The sequence below is a fragment of the Strix aluco genome, chromosome 11 (genome assembly GCF_031877795.1).
Source record: "Strix aluco isolate bStrAlu1 chromosome 11, bStrAlu1.hap1, whole genome shotgun sequence".
In the NCBI taxonomy this organism is placed as follows: domain Eukaryota; kingdom Metazoa; phylum Chordata; class Aves; order Strigiformes; family Strigidae; genus Strix; species Strix aluco.
This window is the reverse complement of record NC_133941.1, coordinates 21,578,445-21,597,740: the sequence shown is the minus strand read 5'-3', so window position 1 is coordinate 21,597,740 and position 19,296 is coordinate 21,578,445. Positions and strand designations below refer to the sequence as shown.

General features: G+C 43.1%; 1 protein-coding gene and 1 long non-coding RNA gene across 8 annotated transcripts in view; one reads left to right on the top strand and one right to left on the bottom strand.

Annotated features, from left to right (window-relative positions):
• The window catches only part of VGLL4 (vestigial like family member 4), a 105,507-nt gene extending 97,712 nt beyond the window's left edge, over positions 1 to 7,795 (top strand). For all 7 annotated transcript variants that reach the window (XM_074836648.1, XM_074836650.1, XM_074836654.1 and 4 more), the window contains 2 exons: positions 2,997 to 3,117; positions 4,932 to 7,795. In XM_074836648.1, the coding sequence (XP_074692749.1) occupies positions 2,997 to 3,117; positions 4,932 to 5,200 (390 nt within the window). In that variant the 3' untranslated portion in view covers positions 5,201 to 7,795. The remainder of the gene's footprint in view (positions 1 to 2,996; positions 3,118 to 4,931) is intronic.
• Positions 7,796 to 8,363: 568 nt separating this feature from the next.
• Positions 8,364 to 17,458, bottom strand: LOC141928422 (uncharacterized). The gene is made up of 4 exons (XR_012624752.1): positions 17,309 to 17,458; positions 11,469 to 11,640; positions 10,716 to 10,958; positions 8,364 to 8,462 (listed from the first exon to the last, which is right to left on the bottom strand). It is a non-coding gene; the product is annotated as an uncharacterized LOC141928422 (long non-coding RNA).
• Positions 17,459 to 19,296: the final 1,838 nt, after the last annotated feature.

Sequence of the window (19,296 nt, the reverse complement as noted above, 5' to 3'; positions counted from 1 at the left end):
CTGTCCCAGATTTCTTGGCCTTCCCGCTGTTTCTGATGCTTTGCTAAGCTTGTGAATGCATGTGTTCTAGCTGGGCATGCAAAGTCTGTGGTTGAGCAAAGCTCCAGTACCTGCTAGGCAGTAACTGATGCAGTTTCCAGGTAAGGAGGGTATTTGCCTGTGCTGCCCTTGGCAGGCAGTGCGTGTTCCCTCCCCTCCGGCCCAGCTCTCTCCTCCCAGGACTGCTGAAGAAGAGGTGCAAGAGAGAAAGGGCATAAAGGAGAACTTTGCACTGAATTTTCCAGGTGAAAGAAGCTGGAATGACCTTAGTTGTTTTAGCCAGCCAGAGCATTCATTGCATTGTTCAGAGCGATGTTGTATCACTCTTTCATAATGACTTTTCCTAAAGCACACTAATGATTCTTGGTTGGTTTACACTTTATTCCCATATGCTGGAGTGGTTCGGTTAGATTTGGTTTGGTTTTGGCTGGTTGTTGGGATTTTGCCTGGCCATCTTGTACATAGTATTTGTTTTCCTTCAGAACTGCTGAAGATGAGGCATCTCTGTGCACGTTACACAATCACAGTTTTCTTATATGTCAGACTCGCTTTTATTGCTCTCACAAGTGGCGGGACAAAGCAAGATAACTGAGCTGTGATCAGCTGCAGTGTTGTGAAATTAAACTGGCCCCTGTACCCAAGCTCTTCCGTCTGTCCGTCCGTCCTTCCTTCCTTCCTCCTCTGCTGTGGTGCCCTGCAAAGGGTGAACGCTTTGAGTGGCTGATCTGTCAGAGGTTGGGATTTTTCATGTGCAATTTATGAAAGCTTCCTTTCACTGGAGCCGCATACTTTACATCTGCTGTGTAGATTTTCACGGTGGTTGGCTATGTGCGCTAGTCTTTTACATTTTGTTGTGCCAAAGCGCCTAGCTTTACACGAGTGTTGCTGATATCTTGCATCATTTGGCACACAGATTGCAGAGTTATTGTTCTGTGCAGAATGGCGGCTCTTTGCTCTCGGCGTTTGGTGATGACAGAGGAGGAAGGGACGGGCTTCCACTGACGACACTGGTGCCCTTTGATAGTATTGCCGCTGCGTCTCCGCTTAGCAGCCGCCACCACTGACACTCTGCTGGTTTGGCGTGTTTGACTTGGGCTGATTCCTGTGGCCCGTTACCAGATTCCTCTCTCTTTTGTTATCTTTGACATTTTGAGCTAGATTTTAATCTATTTTCTTGGGAAAATAGGATGTTGAGGTAAGACCTTGCTACGAGCACAGAGTAGAAATCGTACAAAATAAAAAGTGCATTGAAAATAAGAAACCCTAGTTTGATGATTTGTGGTTTGGGTGGGTTTTTTTTTTTTAACCTTGACATGTTGAATGGGATTTCAACTTACTCTGTTTCTAAAAAAGAGGTGGGAAAAAACAGCTTCTAGTTTTAGGCAGCCTAGGGTTATTAAGCTGCTGTGGTCGCTGTTACTAAATTCTCAGCTTATCTCAATATTTTGATATTAATATGAGTAGTCTGCTCAGTGCACCTGTGCACACAGAACCACGCCAGGGGATCTGTAAGATGCCTTATCCTGCCTCTCAGATCCGGTGTGGTGTTGGTACGTGCATTCTTGAGACAAGCTTTTTTATTACCCGTCTCTCTCTCTACTTCCCGCCTCTTGCACACCTACAATACTCTCCTGCAGAGAGAGCGCATACACACTTCTCAAAAACTGCTTCGTAGATGCACAAAATCTTGGCCCCTATAAAAAAGGAAATAAATACTTCCACCTGTGAACTGCTTACAGAAAAACCAAATAATTATCTTTTTTCTTTACTTTTTTTACTTTGCTGTCAGTGCAGTAAGATGTAAATGGCATCATTTCCATTGTGTCTAGACAAATAGTGTTAAACCTCCCCTTGAAAGCTCATCTCTTTTGCTTTGGTCTTTACTCTGTTTAGACTGAAGCACCACTAAACAGTGAAAACTCTTTCCTTCCTCACTGACTTTGTATGGTGGTGGTAGTGATTTTTGTGGGTTTGCTGCACAAGAAATTAAAACTGTGTTAATTATATCAGTTCTGTTAATCTTTTGGACACTTAACAATTAACTTATATTGAGCATAGCAAAGTGGACTCCTTGCATCTTAAAATATACCAAAGATGCAAAGCGAAAATACTCCAATAGCTGTTATTTCCCTTCAGCCACCTGGAGAAACCAGGACATTGCTTTTCCTAAGGCCTTGTTTCAATGTAACATTTACATAGTAAACAACTATAAGAAGAGTATTTTATGTTGTACAAAGTAGACATTGTGGAATTAAGATTATGTGAATAGACGTTTTGGGGAATTTGCAGGTGTTGAGAAAAAGGATGATGTTTATTAAGTAGTGGTAGAAAGGCAGATTCATTACCACAGGAAGGTACTTGCGGTCAGGACTGGCTCAGGAGCTCTTCAGATTTTACATCTTATGGGCTAATTGTTGTGTGGCTGAAGTACAGAATTAGTCAGGCTAGGAGAACTGAACTTCGGAATGAAAAAGGATAACATTAAAACTTGATTAGCACTAAGAAGACAAATACCTGTAAAATTCGTAAAGCCCTTCTGAGTCCTGGAATCACAAGGACATGTGGCCGTAGAACGAAACAAGTATTTAATGTGTTGACATTTAGTTCTGCATATGTAATGTCTGCGAAGTTGAAACAGTCACTGTAAAATCACTTTAATGGTTTTAATGATTTGCTTTTATACTGCTCTTTTTCCATATGGCTGCTTGCCACTTTAAATAACTAAGAAGCATTATGGAAATGCAATGTGGGGGTTTTTTTAATCAAGACAAAGAAATAATAGCTGAACATTTTGGGGTTTAATATGCCTTACTGGATTGGATAGCTCACGGGTTATTTCACTGTGGGATTCGGTTCAGTGTTTGTCCATCTCAAGTGATGCTGCAGGGAAGCTCTGCGAGCGGGGCTTTGCCTGGTGGCCGTGGTGAGTGACAGTTGTCTCTTCTCTTGCGCATTAGAACCGTCCATCCGTAATCACCTGCGCTTCTGCCAACAACCGGAACTGCAACCTCTCTCACTGCCCCATCGCTCACAGCGGCTGCGGTTCAGCCGTGCCTGCCTACAGAAGACCCTCCAGCAGTAAGTTACATGCCCGCACTCTGAACTGCCCGATTAGAACCTGAGGAGAACAAACCCATCTCGCTAACCTTCACTGTGTAGGCACCGATGCATGAACAGGAGTGGTGAAACAATCGACACCTCTTTGTATCCTGTGCACCCAGAGACACGCTAGCACGGGTCCCCTCTGCGGTGGTTCTAACCATCAATCCTATGCCACAGTAGAAAGTACCAGCTCAGAATTAGGGAGAGAGAGACGTTCTTTTTTCTTGTTTTGAAAAGCTTCTTTAAAAAAAAAAACAAACACCCCACACAGACGAGTAAGTCATCATGTTTATTTTAGTCTAACTGACAAACAGCAGACAGGGCCAGCAGATCCAACCATGCTCTTATTTTAGGAGCTGTAGTTTCCCCAGTCTTACAGTAGCCAGTAGACTTTTATGATTCAGCTGCAGTCACAAAAATCTCTTCCTGCAGATACAAATACTCTTCCAAAGTACATATCCACGCAGAGAAAGGTGGAGAGTAACACAAAAAGCTTTGGCTGCCTGTTGCTATAGCAACCCAAGCAGGGAGCTTTAGCTTTCTACCTTCTGTGCGATTAGTACTTTCCATGAAATCTTTTCATGCAGTACTGGCTGGGGAGCCTTGGGATGTTTCTCTTCACTTTCCCTCTGTGCAACCAGGGGAAAACACAACCCTTTCTTTTCAAGTCACATACCTGCTGATGCGTAGCTCTAACACACAGCATTTCCAAAAGCTCAGGGCAGCGAGGCTTCATCAGCCAGACGTGTCAGTGTAACACCACCACTGTGACCTAGGCAGGAACCTAAAAGTCCATAGTAGTATTGTTGAAAACTAGAATTAGCAGCTGAAGCAAGACCTTGGAGGATATATTACACTCAGAGAAATCAGTAGTTAGGGATCTAAGATGTTACAAGTTTTCTAGAAAACTGCAGTTGCTTGTCTAAGGCGAGCTGCTTCATTGAGACCCCGGCTCTATTTACACAGGCTTTGGAATCGTGGTAAACGTATTTGAAAAGATTTATCTCTTGTCACTTTGTGTGTGACGCTCACATTTACTTTAGGCTCAATCAAGCCTTTCTGTAGCATGAAGGACAATGTCACGGATCCCACAGTTTTGAGGGTTTTTTGCAAAATTTGTTTCGTTTAGACACACATGTATTGTTTCTAAATTGTAAAACTGCAACTCTCGTATTTGGTCTGAGGAATTACTACCAGTATTGCTCAAACCCAGTCTTTTAAGGTTCTTCATTCCTCTTGTAGTAGCGTTACACCATTTTAATGCTTGTAGTACCTAATGCAGAGGTAATGATTCATTGAGTTTTCTGACTGGCTCCTAGCACATGTGAAGTAGGATGAAGCCCTGAAATCAGCTTTTGGCATGCTGTAATTTAGAATGAGGTCTCCTCACACCTGGTAGCAGCAGGCTTGGGAGCTGATTTTAAAGAATCGTTTCCCTCTTTAATTCTGTCTAAGCCTAAATAGTTCTGTGTGATTGTTCTGGGAGAGGGTTTCCACAGAGTCAGAGCTGGAGCTGTAGCCTGAGGGAGAACGATAATGATGTATAAAATGCCTCCCTGTTGCAGGTCACAGAAATGCAAAAATATTTAACTCCATCTATTACTTTCTTTTCATCTTAACTGCTCCCATCATCTTCCCCACTAGCAGTTCTAGAAGGATGTAAAGAATTCCTGCTTTGCTGAGATGGATAGGAAAGGGGAGCGGGGGGGAGATAGGGGTTGTGAATCCAGTGCTTGGTGCCAGGACTCCGCGCTGACGTAACACATCTTCTGCCTCCTTTCCCCCTGCAGCTACCACTGCCTGTGACCCGGTGGTGGAAGAGCACTTCCGCCGAAGCCTTGGCAAGAATTACAAGGAGCCTGAGCCAGTGGCAAACTCGGTGTCCATCACGGGATCAGTCGATGACCACTTTGCCAAAGCACTCGGGGATACATGGCTTCAGATTAAAGCCGCGAAGGACGGAGTCTCCAGCAGCCCCGAGTCTGCTTCGCGGCGGGGCCAGTCTTCCCCTTCCTCTCACATGGTCAATCATAATCACTCGCCCTCTGTGGTCTCATGAAGAGAGGACCGTTGCGTTTGTGAATTTGCATGGTTTGACTGAGCTTTGAACAGTGCTTAAAATAGTGTTGGGGGAGGGGAGGTTAGTTTTCAACACATGTTTTTGTGTACTCACTTTTTATTTGTAAAAGGGTGCCCTTAAAGACGATAGCAGGAACTATTTCATAAAGATTCATACGATGTAGCATCCTTTTTTCCTGCCTCAATTACCAAAGAAACCTCTGATGCAAATCTGCTGCCCCTTAAAAAAAATAATGCACGCTAATCCACAAAAGCCATTACACGTAGTTGGTTGACCCAAATGCTTTTTGCTTTTACTAGCTTCTTGAGACTAGAATTTGTCTGGTTTGCTTACATTGCTTTTTTTTTTTTTTTTTTTTTTCCCTCTGTGAAGTAATTTTGTATGTATATACTTGAAAAGAACTGTCATGTATGATTTGCACTATTGGAGGAGGACTGAAGTTGCATAGCAACTTTCCGGAAGATGCTAATATTTTGAGGGCAAACTGCTGAAAAAAGGGTTTAAGGATGACATTTCTATCAGTTTGATTTTTCTTAAGGCAAAACAGCTTTGGAAGGGGAAGTCTCATACAGGTTATAGGTCTTTCTCTCTTTAGATTTCAGGTGCTTAGTGCTTGCAACTGGACTGCATAATTTACAGAACACGGGCATTTTTTCCTAAACACTGCAGTTTGTTAGAATAGAGCTGAGGTTGGAGGGTTCAATAGTGCTTAACGATGCATGTTTTATGAAAAATAGCTGGTATCTATTAATGTATAGACAGTAAGAATCATAATACTTATTAGCTTTTCTTCAAAGTTAGTTTATTTTTGTCAGTAACAATCCTAGATATACTTACTGCTGGTACAGTTGTACTCTATGATATTTGTATTTGATATTCACTTTAGTAGCAGCCAGCAAAAGAGGACAGCCTCAGGACAGGCCTCAAGTGACGCAGTTTAGAGACACACGATGCGTGGTACAGGATGCTATAGCTTTGCGCATGACTGAGTAATTGTTTCTGTCTGCAGCACTGTCTGCTTAACAGGAATTTGCTTCCTAAAACTAAGTCTGTGTAATCCACCTTTAACTAGCTGCAGGAACTGCTACCGTTACGTATCTTGGCTGGACAACAGATTGTTACAGTTTGTGAAATATGATCTTTAATTTTTTTAAGCTTATTCATAAACCTATGCCAAGTTGCAGCATACATTCCTCCATTAGAAAACTTTATACAGGTATTACTGCATTTATTATCATTTGCTATATTAATAGCTACTAACTAGAAATTAGGCAATAGAGGCAGGCATGAAACCACAGCTGTGCTAGTACTACGAGCTTCTCTTCTTCTTGTTAAGTGTAACTGCTCTCCCCCATACATTCCATCTTCCCAGTACAGTTGCAACTAGGGCTTTTTTTTATACTGGGTTACCTGAAATGATTGGTTCAGTGTAGAAAGGTAGAACTAGTTGGAAGATGAACTACACGTGATGTATTATGGACTATGTTACAGTATTGGGTCCATTGTGGCTTTTATTTTATGTTTGGGTTTTTTTTGGTTTTTTGTTTTTTGTTTTTTTTTTTTTTTTTTTAAAGTTAAGCTATTTAATTTGGAAAAGGTGCAGGGTAGAAAGAGATCGGGAGATTGGCTCTTACTCTTGTTGAGAAGGTGGCTGCTCAATTTTCTTTAAAAAATTTAAAAAAACCAACACCTAAGCCCCCAGTTTTACACATTTCACTACCATCTTACTGGGTAGTCAACGCTTACTCGCTTTGGCATTCAGTACCCTACTCTCTGTAGGAAGATTGTTAAAAGAACACTTTTTTATATAGGTAACTTTAAGACCATCGTTACGCTGTGCGTAAAGAATGTACAGAGAAATTTGTAGGTATTTTTTGAGGAACAATTAATTTGTTAATGATATGTAGCTATTTAATTTTTCCCTTTCCTTTATTGTAATCATTCATTTTTTTTGTTTGGAGAAAAAAGTTGATCTTTTTTTTTGTTGTAGATTTGTCTGTAATACAGTAAAAGTGCAGGAACACAGTTATTCTATGAGAACACTGCATTAGCATTAATAGCCACTAGTTTGTTATTGCTACAGGCTACTGAGCGTTATAACAGTAAAATACTAATACTGTAGATGGACTCTGTGGAAAATGTGACTCCTATATTTCTTTGTAAACACAAATAAGATAATGTTTTTAAAGCTAATATTTTCAATAATAGCTGTTTTACAAGGTTACATTTACTTATCTGAGATAGGTAAATGGATTTGAGGGCAATAAAGATTTAATGTGATATGTCCAGTAAAACATATGTTAGACACAATAATGTCATGAAAGCCAAAGGGTTGGGGGGAGGTGGAAGGAAACTAAACTGAACTCACCATCACGAGACGTGGTGAAGTTTCTTCACAGAGCCAGGTTATCTACAGTTCAGTTTGAAAGATTCTCTCTGTGTTTGTAAATCTGTAATATACCATTCTTTTGTGGCCTTGTTTCACCTGGAAAAAAAAAAGGTTTGGCAGGCCATCTTTTTTTTTTTTTTGTACTTAAAAGTAGCCTTAAAGAACAATAAAGTGCTCTTAAATCAGAGGCGTGTCCGTACTCTTCTGTATTGCTCGGGAGAGAGAGGAACTCAGTGTCTGTTCTCCGGGAGCTGGAGGCAGAAGCAAAGGGCTGTTCCTGTCGTGTTCTCCCTGGGGGGAAACCCGGCGCCTTTAGAACTGTCACCCTGTAGAAGGGGCTGGGCTGGCATTTGGGGGGGTTCCCGACAAGTTCAGGCGTTTGTGAAGAACCAGCCTGTACAGCTGCGCCGGGAACCTCTTGCACCAGAGGTGGACAGAAGTGCCCCCGCCCAGCACCGCTCACCCCGTGGGGCCGAGGCCGCCCTCGCAGAGCTCACCAGCTCCTCAACACTGACCGCTGGGAAAAGGCCTGTCCGCGCTCTTCCTGAAAAGACCAAGGTCTTCATTTTCTCCCATTTTGTTTAGCCCCTCAACTTCTTCAAGTTTTATCTAGAGAACAGAAGTTATTCCCTAAAGACAACAGCTGTGCTTCAAATGCAGGCGCCCGTGGTCTTGTGCTTTGGGATTTTCCATAGGGGATCAATCACTCATTTGACCGGAGACGGTTAATCCTTAAAAGCAAGGGTTCTAATTACCTGATTTTCAGAAAGTTCCGTGAACCAGGCAAGAGCCTTCAGAGGAGTTTCAACACCGAGTGTAGTAGAGGCGTCTCCAAAATTAAAAAAGGAACCCCTAAAAATACCGAGACACAAAGTTACTGGTGTGTTAGAAGTGCCTGAATGGTTTGAACACAAAGGTCGGCGTGCCCATGCGTGTGCAAATGGCTCTGCTCAGGGGGTGGGAGATTCCATGAGAACACAGCAAGAACGATGAGTTTAACACATCTGAAAAACATCCCTCTAAATACGCGTGGAAAGAAGCCTAAATCCACGCTTCAAGGGCTGTTGGGAGGGAGGCCAACTGCCACACGCCTCAAAGCCTCTCGGGCTGCTTTCTGAAGCGAGCGGGTTTCCTTTTAGGAAAAAGTCATCCCTACATCAACATTCGGGGACTACCTGAGTCAGGACAGGCAGCATTGCTGTTTCTCAGGTCAGTAGCTTAGAGAGGGTTCTGTTTTCTCCATGGCAAAAGGAAAAAAATACAGTAATTTTTTCCCTACCACATGATTTTTCTAATTAGCAGCAAGCAGTAATTTTGCACAAAAGGGTATAGTACCATGGTTTAGAAGAAGTGAACCGCACACACACATTTCATATGATTAAGCCCTACACAATTTGTAATGGCTTATCTTTTTCTGTGAGCTAAGTGAAAGGCAACTTTCAGCTACATGTTTGGAACCTCACCCTACGTGCACACACACGTTATTTTTGCTAATTTACTTCAAACCAGAATTTTAATTCTAAAAAACAGGCCTGACATCACAACTCTACTAGGGATTAGAGTTCAGATCTTTGCCTAGTTCAGTGAGGGACCTCTCCTGAATACAGTTTCTATGTATTTCAAGCTGCCTCAGTTCACAGAATCACAGAATCATCCAGGTTGGAAGAGGCCTTGAAGATCATCCAGTCCAACTGTCAACCCAGCACTGGCAGATCCCAACTACACCATATGCCTAAGTGCTATGTCAACCCGCCTCTTGAACACCTCCAGGGATGGGGACTCCACCACCTCCCTGGGCAGCCCATTCCAACGCCTGACTAGTCATTCTGTAAAGAAATGCTTCCTACTATCCAGTCTAAACCTTCCCTGGCGCAACTTGAGGCCATTCCCTCTTGTCCTATCACTCATTACATGGTTAAAGAGGCTCATCCCCAGCTCTCTGCATCCTCCTTTCAGGTAGCTGTAGAGGGCAATGAGGTCTCCCCTCAGCCTCCTCTTCTCCAGACTAAACCACCCCAGTTGTGAAAATGAACTTTACAGGCAAATATAGAGGCTGGATAGACTGTGATTGATGCAGCAGCAGTGCTGTGGGAGTACAGAGCTGTGTAGAGGGGCACGGGTGGTAAGTCTGCGTGCTTGCTAAGCCTGGACTAAGGGCGTTGCTGGTAGATGGCCACTGAACCTCCCCAGCAGACTGTGCTCGCCCAGATGGGCTGAAGGGAGCTCGCACGGGAACCGCAGAGGAAACCTGAGGGAACTGGAGTGGTTTAGTCTGGAGAAGAGGAGGCTGAGGGGAGACCTCATCGCCCTCTACAACTACCTGAAAGGAGGGTGCAGAGAGCTGGGGATGAGTCTCTTCAACCAAGTGACAAGCGATAGGACAAGAGGTAAGGGCCTCAAGTTGCGCCAGGGAAGGTTTAGACTAGATATTAGGAAGCATTTCTTTACAGGTAGTCAGGCGTTGGAATGGGCTGCCCAGGGAGGTGGTGGAGTCCCCATCCCTGGAGGTGTTTAAGAGTTGGGTTGACATAGCGCTGAGGGATATGGTGCAGTTGAGAACTGTCAATGTTAGGCTAATGGTTGGACTGGATGATCTTCAAGGTCTTTTCCAACCTAGACGATTCTGTGATTCTGTGCTCATAAAGCAGCTCCACCGCTGCGGAGCATAACGGAACCGCGAGGCTTTAAACCCGACACATGCACAAAACTCAAAATCGTAACCAGTTCCCCATCGGAGATCGCTGGGGCTGTAACTGCACCAGTCCAGAAGCTGCTTCACGAGCAGCAGCTGAACTGTCGCTGCAGCCAGGCTGAGTGCTCCCGGGGTGCCGGGCACTGATACAGCTGTTCCCAGGAGGCCAAGTCACTCAACAGAGAAAAGATGTAAAATTGTCTTTCAGCCTCACCCAGAAGCCTTCATGCAACAGCAGAGCGAGTTGGACACTCGCTGCTCGCGCTGTACCAAGGGCTGGCGTTACGACGGCTGCGAGTGGAGCCCTCTGCGGCCCCCGGGCACCCTGCCCGTCCCTCCGCGGCTCCGCGCGGTACCCTGGCAAAGCGCAGCACTAGTACTTCAAATGTTATTTGTGCAAGAGCTCTACTCACCCGAGCTGGCACACTCACGCTTGGCTGAGGGGAACGTTCACCACTATCTTTAGATCCTTCTTGAGGAACAGCGAAATAAGACACCGGTCTGCATCTTCCTGATAGGCAGGAGCTTCCATTTCATCTGGCACGGGTACAGCTCCAAGTACGTTACACAGTGTCTGCAGCTCTCCTCCCTGAGCAGACAGCTACCGCACAGCTGGATTATGTTGTGGGTTGAAGCACACTTTATCCCTGAAGGGCCTATGACAGAATATATACCAATTTAATAACTAAAATACACCAATTTAATAATTTTGTAACCTCTCTGTCAATGGGAACATTCTGCCCCTCTCTGTGGAACAGCTCTCTCAAGTGCACTTCTTGGGTATAAGAGAGCCAAGATAGATAATTTAATTGCTTATTTTTAAACTGCAGTTACATCTAGCTCCACAGCAGCTGCCTTGTTCTTCTGACAAAGCTCTGCTGTTTTCCCTGGGTGCTCTCCTGTCACAGCACACAAGGCAACAGCACTATGTGTCTGCAGAGGTGCACAAGGGAGAGCTCAGAGTGCGCGCTCTGTCTCAGGAGTACGGTCACCTCCTCTGGTAGAGGCTTTTCTACAGCTTCCCACACCCCAGAGAGGTGCTGGGGGGCTCAGGGAGGCAGCGCTCCTCACCAGGAGTGACATTTAAGAAACACACGTGTTTGCTTCTCCATCAGCAGGGCACAAGCCTTGAAGGAGACCAGCAGACTTGGGTAAATGTTACTGACCTCTGCATGTACGGCAAAACCAGGAACACAGCCACTTCAGGACGTGCCCCTCCACGGGTGCTCAGCCTTCAGCTGTAAAACCTTCTTGAGTGGAGCAACGTTCATGGGAGCATTCAAGCCTAATCCTGCCCAGCCGCTGTCCCAGGGAGGCGCTGTTGTTAACCAGCTGTTTCTGTAGAAAAGGCAAGGGGAGAGCAAGTCATTTCATCCTTGATCTAAAGCCACAGGCACCACTTCTTTCTCCAGTTCTCTGATTTCAGATTTTCTCAGAGACATTTAATAGTTTAGACAAACTGAACACAGGCTGAAAGCAAGCTGCAGAAGAAGACCAACTCTGGTGTAGAACGGACCTTGCAAAAACAGTGATTAAATTGCAAGACAATAAACTAAACTTTATTTTTAATTAAAACTCTAAGGAGAAATCTGGTCCTGGTACATTTTATCTGACAGAAATGGTAGAAGGAGCACCTTGTGGAAGCTGGGAATCTTCCATGGAGCTCTGGAGCTTTTAGTTCAAAACTACAGTTTGAATTCCTCAGTCTTCCGCAAAACAACTCTATCAGGTGATGCACTTCCTCACTGTTTGTCTATGTTTACTCTAGACTAACTGCTGAGCTTGGCATCAGGTTTGATTTTTATTTGCAGAAAAGTGTCACATTTTCCTGCTTAATTCTGCTCAGCAAATCTGACCTTCACCTTTACAGAAACCCACAACTATACAAAGGCACGTTCCTGTGAGCAGAGCAGAGCCCCAACTACTGTGCTGGTGTGCGAGGGGGCCTCTGCGCACCCTCCCGGGCGGAGACAGGGAACTGTCACCATCCTGGGCAACGCACTTGGCCTCTTTGTGGACATGCTCCATAGTCCTGAACTTCACTCCCAGGATTTTCCCTCTCCTCAGGAACTGCCACACCAGTAAACACTGACTTAAGAGACCAGCAGCTCTCACTGGACCAGCCTGGGAGCATTCATGAAGGGAACCAGATGCTCCACTGGGCTCATCTCAAAGAGAAACAAGAGCAGCAGCTCTCCAGATAGGTCCCTTTGAATGAGACCCATGTACCCCCCTGAGGAGCGACACAGCGGGCCCGGTGCCTCCCGGAGCGCTCCCGGCACAAGCTCCTCCTGTGCTGCTCCTCCCTCCGGTGCTAGAAGTGGACAATGTCATGCTGAAGGCCGCCTCCATCCTCATCTGACAACAGCATCCCTAAGGATCATTAAATAGGAAATTCTCATATTTTCCTTTGTGACACAATCAGGAGCCCAATTCATCAGACAACAATGCGCTAACTTAGGGGTTTTTATAGCTGCTAATTGCTGTATCACTTAAGCATTTATACCCGATTGACATGCCTCTCTGTTAAGAATGGTTGGCATGGGATTAGTCATACATGGATATTCAGACTGACATGCATTTATATTTTAACAGAGTTGGAAACAACAGAATTTCTTTTTCTATAGGCTACTTTTAAATCATGACAAAGCAGTTACTGACTTCCAGTAAGAACACACTTCATTACATTCACATAAGACTGTTTCAATCTTTTTTACTTGAAGGCTAGCCAGTTACACTGTTCACTGTTGCACTGTTCATTCTAATTTTACATTTTATTTTGCTAAGCAGCAGCTTTCTTGAATGCCAAGGAGAACATCTGTCTTCTCTCCATCACAAAGACAGACACAAAGGCATCTGTCAACATGAAGCTGTGTCAGCCACATGCCTGCTACATTAAATAGTCAAAAAGCTGCTTATCTTAAAACTGTTTACTCAGTTTGGGCAAATACTATGCACACAGAATACTTCTGATAGTGTCCTGCTATTCATGGTGAAATCAATGTTACTTTTTTAATCCAGAAAAACACAAAGCTCAAATCTCCTGCTTCCTGAAATATTAAAATAATGTGGGTCTAGTTGTATTTAATGACATGTGGCTTGTGTGTTAAAATAATCACACGATATACCACTGCAATTATATTAGTTCTAGTTAGTTAAAGTATAAGAAATGCAGGATTTTTTTTGCTTTCAGATGAAAAAGAAACTTGAACTAGTTTTTTAAAAAAAAAAGTTCTCAGGCTAAAACCAAACCTTTGCTCTTCAGCAATCCACTGTAGTATTCTAAACCTTTTTTTTTTGGAGGGGGAAGTGGTGATGAAAATAATGGAAAGAACTAACAATACTTGGAGATTAAAGCAAGGGCCTTTCCTTTTCCTTCTAAGTGACAGGTTCTTGGGCTCCTGCTAAGGTGACAGAATATTTTAGACTATTAACTTCTTCAGATGAAAATGCATGTATTCAAACAGTACCACAGCTAATACAGCATTGTCGTGGGGTTTACAGCAGCAGCAAAGTCCTTTTCTCTTATTTTCACCAACATACCTTTATTTAACTTGATGTTACTTTTATTCAGCAAACGTTTTCTCATGGCATTAACAGTTACTGACATTGTTCTGGCTGCTAGAGCTTGTTGTTCTGTTTAATATGCTGATAAAAACACATCTATCCTGAAAACAAAACCACGGTAACAGAACCGCAGGTCTGGCCTCTTGGCACTCCTGACATACAAGGCGTCACCGGTATCCCCCAGCTCCCCACCTCGCCGGAGGGACGTGGAGCCGCCGCAGCTCCCGTTACTCTCGGGTCACTCCCTCGATGGAGCTGTGGCTGCCTGCGGGGAGGCCGCCGCCAAGGGACACACAGGAGCCCCCTTGCTCCCACCCGGAGGTGCCAGCCAGCTTCACCAGCCATCTCTTCACAGTGCCAACAACCTGGAGCAAGCAAGCTGCTTTCAAAGGTGAGTACCAACTGGAGCATGACCCCAGGTGGAAACCTTCTGCCACAGTCTGACTTCCCCTACCAAGGGAAATTCTGGAAAGAAATTAACTGGAGCAGATACCTAATCGGAGATGATGATCACTTCTTCTCATTATTCAGAGTTGCGAAAAATAAAGAAAAATCATCCTCTGTTGTGAAGGTCTTTTTGATCTTAACAGTAAGCTTTTGTCGCTTGTTTGTAAGTCTCTCCTTCCCAGTGGCTCTCATACCTCCCTCAGGAATATGAAAATCAAGATTAAAATAAGTAATTTCTTAACCTGCAGGGCCAATTAAGTAATAACTGAAACCAGTAAACCTATTTCTTCAAAAGTAAACAATATTCTCATTTTGTCCCCTGAAACACAGGCGTACATTACGTACATAATTTACCTTTTGCTTTAAGAAAGCCTTGATGATACATCAGGACAGCACAATTAGCTAGTCCAGGGGAAAATAAGAGTACGCAAGACATTCTCCTTATTGCAATAAAGACACGGCTGTCTGAATATAGGCTAAGAACAGGGTTCAGAATGATCAACCACATACATGTAAAACGTACTTCAACTTTTAAAGACTGCATTATAGGGGTTGTCTAAAACATACTATATCAGAGATCTTTGTTTTGAACCACTCCTCTGTCGTTTCATGTATTTGCTAATTTAGCCTTCAGCTTCCCTAGTCTATACAATGTCACGTCATCAGCTCAAATGCTGAGTTTTCAGGTGGGGAAATGAAGAAAAACCCAAGTCCTGCAAAGCCACCACGACACAGAACGTGGTGGGATTCTAGGGCTCTTGTTTTAAAGATCTGCGTGGCAAGAACAGATTTCCTCACAAAAAAAATAACGCTTTTGTTGTTGCCAGTCTTACAGATGCAGTCTGTAATGTGAGTCTAGCTATGACCTTTCAGGATGATGCAAAATCAGCAGTAAAAAAAAAATCAAATTGTGACTTTGCTGACATGCCTGTAACTTTAGTGATTAATCCAACAAATAAACAATTTCTGCTTGGAAAGACAGGAAAGGGGAGTGTGGGATTCTCCTCTTGCTCTGCCCTGTTATAGCTGAACTCTGGATGCCGTTTTGGTCCTACCAGTTCTCACAGGAAATGTGAAAAATGCCTGGGCAAAGGCTGAGGATTAAAGTCAACAGCAGATCCACCCACAATACATCATTAAAGAAAGAGAAGCTAATGAAGGCAAGAAGAAATATTCGCTTATTTATATGAAAAGTTCCCTCCTTTTAACAGTTGCCCCATGACAGATCCCACCTCCTCTCCATCAGTCCATCTGTGACACACTCCTGGAGCAACTTTTGTGCATTTTCCCCTAAGAGAAGCGCTAATTTTACCAGCACATCTACATCTAGCTCACACATCAATCCCCTTTGCGCCCTCCTCTCTTTGCACCTTCCGCTAGACCCTTCCCTCCCCTCCACCCGCCCCAATCCCACAGTGCTCTCACACCACCCCTGGGGTTCTGCGAAGCCATAGGAACTTGGCGTGAAGTGCCTGGTGGCTGGCGCAGAACTAGAGTAACTTGCCAGTGTAAGTTACTCTAGTAACTTAAAGTATAAGTGCCACAAGTAAAATCCACCCAAGGCTCCAAAATCTGCAACTGCACAGATAGTTCTTTGAACTGACTTTTTCTAAATTATAAAGTAAGTTCTTCCCTTGAGCTTTTAATAGCGTAGAAATCTATACTCAGAATGCTGATTTCCAGAGCTCAACAAAAAGAAAACCGAGTGTATCCAATTTGATCAGCTGCCCAGAATGTAACGTCTAATGCTGGTATACAGAGGAAATAAAGCATCATAGCTGCCAAATATGTGATCTTGCTACTAGAGAATCAACAGGATTTGGACTTCAGGACTTCTTTACACTATTCCAGAGCCATTCAAAAAGTGGTTTTCTGCCTTTTATAAGGAAAGGATAGAGACCATTGCTTTTATACTGCTTGCACAGATCTCAACTAATTTGTCAGCTGTTTGTCCCGCAGATACCAAGGCATAATGAACAGAACACTATCAAAGTGTTTCAGTGACTAGAAAGCTTTCTGGCCATGCAGTTACGTTGGTTATAACTTACGTGTAAGGTGGTAAGGCAGTAACACTGATAGCTCACCACAGCTGTGTTTCGTGTTCACAGAACTCACTGAAATCACTGTATGAGAAAATACTTCCCTTGCGTTTTTCAGAAGCAAAATTAAAATCAGGTTGTTATAAATAATTACATTTGGAATTAATTCTGTTCTTGAGCCATTTAGCTTCACATTTTCAAGTCTTTCTACACAGCCACAAACCAGATGTTCATTTTTAAATTAAAGAAAAAACAAAACAGATTCTTGGGAATTGAAGGAACACAAAACAAAAAAACCCCAGTGTTGGAAGACCAGCAACAACATTCTGAGAGTTGAGAAAGCTATCATCTACTGATCTAGTCAGACTGATGAAAAGCAAAGATTGTCTCCTCAGGAAACTTCCAATGCTTAGCTTTGCAGCCCTGATGTGGGAATCAGCTATGCTATAACCTCAAACCAAAACACTTCAAGAACTGCCACATAGGATGGCGTTTAGGGAGCGCTGGGAACGTTCATGAAGGTACAGGATCACATCATGAAGCTTCCATATATACTTTTTTTTGTTTGTGGGTGAGAAGTCTGCTTAAGCAAGTATATTGGTCTAATTCCTCTGTAGGCACAAAATAAGAATGTTCCTCTCCTTCCTGAGAGCACTAGAAAAGTTGGGTGACAAAAGAGAAGTAGCACTTAATTTCTGTAACAGAGTGAAAGGGAGAAGTAGAAAGCTGGCTGGCTAACCTACACTCCCTCTGATCCTTTGAAACCTTATAGCTAGAGCAACCCAAGAAGAAGCCCCAAAATAGAAGAAAATTGATGCTAAGCCTCAGGAGAGCTTCCCATAGATAGACATACCCTGACCAGAAAAAGGGATGTGCTAAGACCTGTCAGTAGCCAAGGAAATGGACTGAAGCTTGTAGGAGGAATGTAAGCTGCTCAAAGCCAATGAAAATACCTCTGATGGGAAAGCTCCCAAACTGGGGCATCCTTGATCCGTTGCTCCTAAAGCCTCAAGCAGGAAGCCAGTCTCTTTATAGCTGTCTTTCCTGGCTCTCTTCCAGGTTCCCCTTCTTCTGGCACTACTGCTTTTCTTCTGCCCCTTCATATCTCCCATCTAGAATGGAAACAGGGGAAGAAAAGAAAATATTAGCATGGTAGGACAAAAGAATTACTGGGGCTTCGTTACAACAGAGATTTGGGGCAGTGGGCAATGATTTCAAAGGATTTCACTTTATTTGCTCTTCTCTCATAATTGAAGTTTTGTACTTTTTCTGTGAAAAGATTAACTGGGGAAACCAGCCAATGACTACACTGTGGAAGTTCAGTAAAACACAAAAATGTCACTAACACCACTATATAGTCCAACAAATTACAGGTCATGGCAACTTATTTACACCTTGTACTTGGTTCATGAAAGTTCTCTGTATTTCACTCAGGAAATGGACAGAAGTAGTTTTTTTCTCCTCTGGAGTACATTTATAATATATGGTCAGAACTGATTAAGAAACATTTGTTAATTAAGAAAATTAAAAAAAACAACCCCAAAGTCCAATTCTTACTTGCTTCTTGCTTCTTAATTCTTCTGTTTCATTACCAAAGTAAACGCACACCTTCCTTTTGCAAATGAATCCAAACCTTTAATTCTAGGGGACAGAAAATTTAAATGGCAGTGCAGGCCTTGGAGAACACAACCGATGTTATTTCTCGCCACTTTCAGACTGGATTGCTAAATTATATTACCTTGATTTCCAACTGTGCTAACAACCCAAGCTTACTGGGCATTTGAACCCCTCTGGGAGCAGCAAGCATTTACTGTGAAACAAACAGTTACACTTCTAGCAGTCAGATTGGTAACAAACAACACAAGCCTCAAAACCAGAAACCCGTTTTAAAAATGTGCACTCAACTAACTTTTTCCTTTTCTGTATTTCTTTTCCACAAGAGTAACAAAGCTCTTCTGTGACTCCTCACTATTTTAGCTGATTTGTTACACAAAACATAACGCTCATCCTGGTGAGCGCATTTTCCAGTACACGCACGCAAGAAAGAGCAAAACTGAAACAGCAAGCATTTAAAACTTAACAACAGATTTATTTAATCCTCTTTTACACACATAAAGTTTTTAAAATACATGCTTAATGTAGGATTGTCTTTACATTTGAAATCAGACTCCTTTTAGAATTCCAAAACCCAGTTTAAGACCTCAGCAAAGTCTGGCTCAGAGCATCCAAAAATTGAGGCAAATTCCTTTCACTAACCGCTTCTGAACTCCTTGTCCAAACTGATCAAATTAAAAGGCATTAATAGACAATATTAGAGATAAGATACACCTGTATCATCTCTAATACTTGTGCTTTTCTACTGCCTAGCTGACTCAGTCAAGATTGGTCTTGCTGTACTAGGCACTTACTCAGCAAAAGCAACTCTACCAAAAAAGCTCAGGCAATGGATGGGAGGCAGAGATGATGTGACTTTCTTTGGCTTCGCTGGAGCTCTGTGGTACAGCCCATGTGTTCTGCCTCAATCCATCTTCCCATGACTATGACTATTATGGAGAGGACAAAGTTGCTTTAAATAAGCAGTGTTTTTAAAAATCACAGTAATTCATTACATTAATCCCAAACCTGTGAAAGCTGGAACATAACATTTTGGCTTAGAAAATTTTTGAAGCCATAATCACCTACTATAATAGCAACAAAATAATTTAAAAACAGTAATTTGGTCATATTCTGAAGCAACGTTCTGCTGCATGTCCTCGTGGCATGAGTGTCAGCCCCCTCCGGACACTCAATGACATTTGAATCACATTCTTTTCCAGTATCTCAGATCAACAGGTACGTTGTTATGCTCTGTTCCAAGCTGACTTTTAATCAGTGGATATCATCTATCAGAATCGCTTAATGACATTTACAAATACTAACAACAGGAAGCTAAATTAAGTAA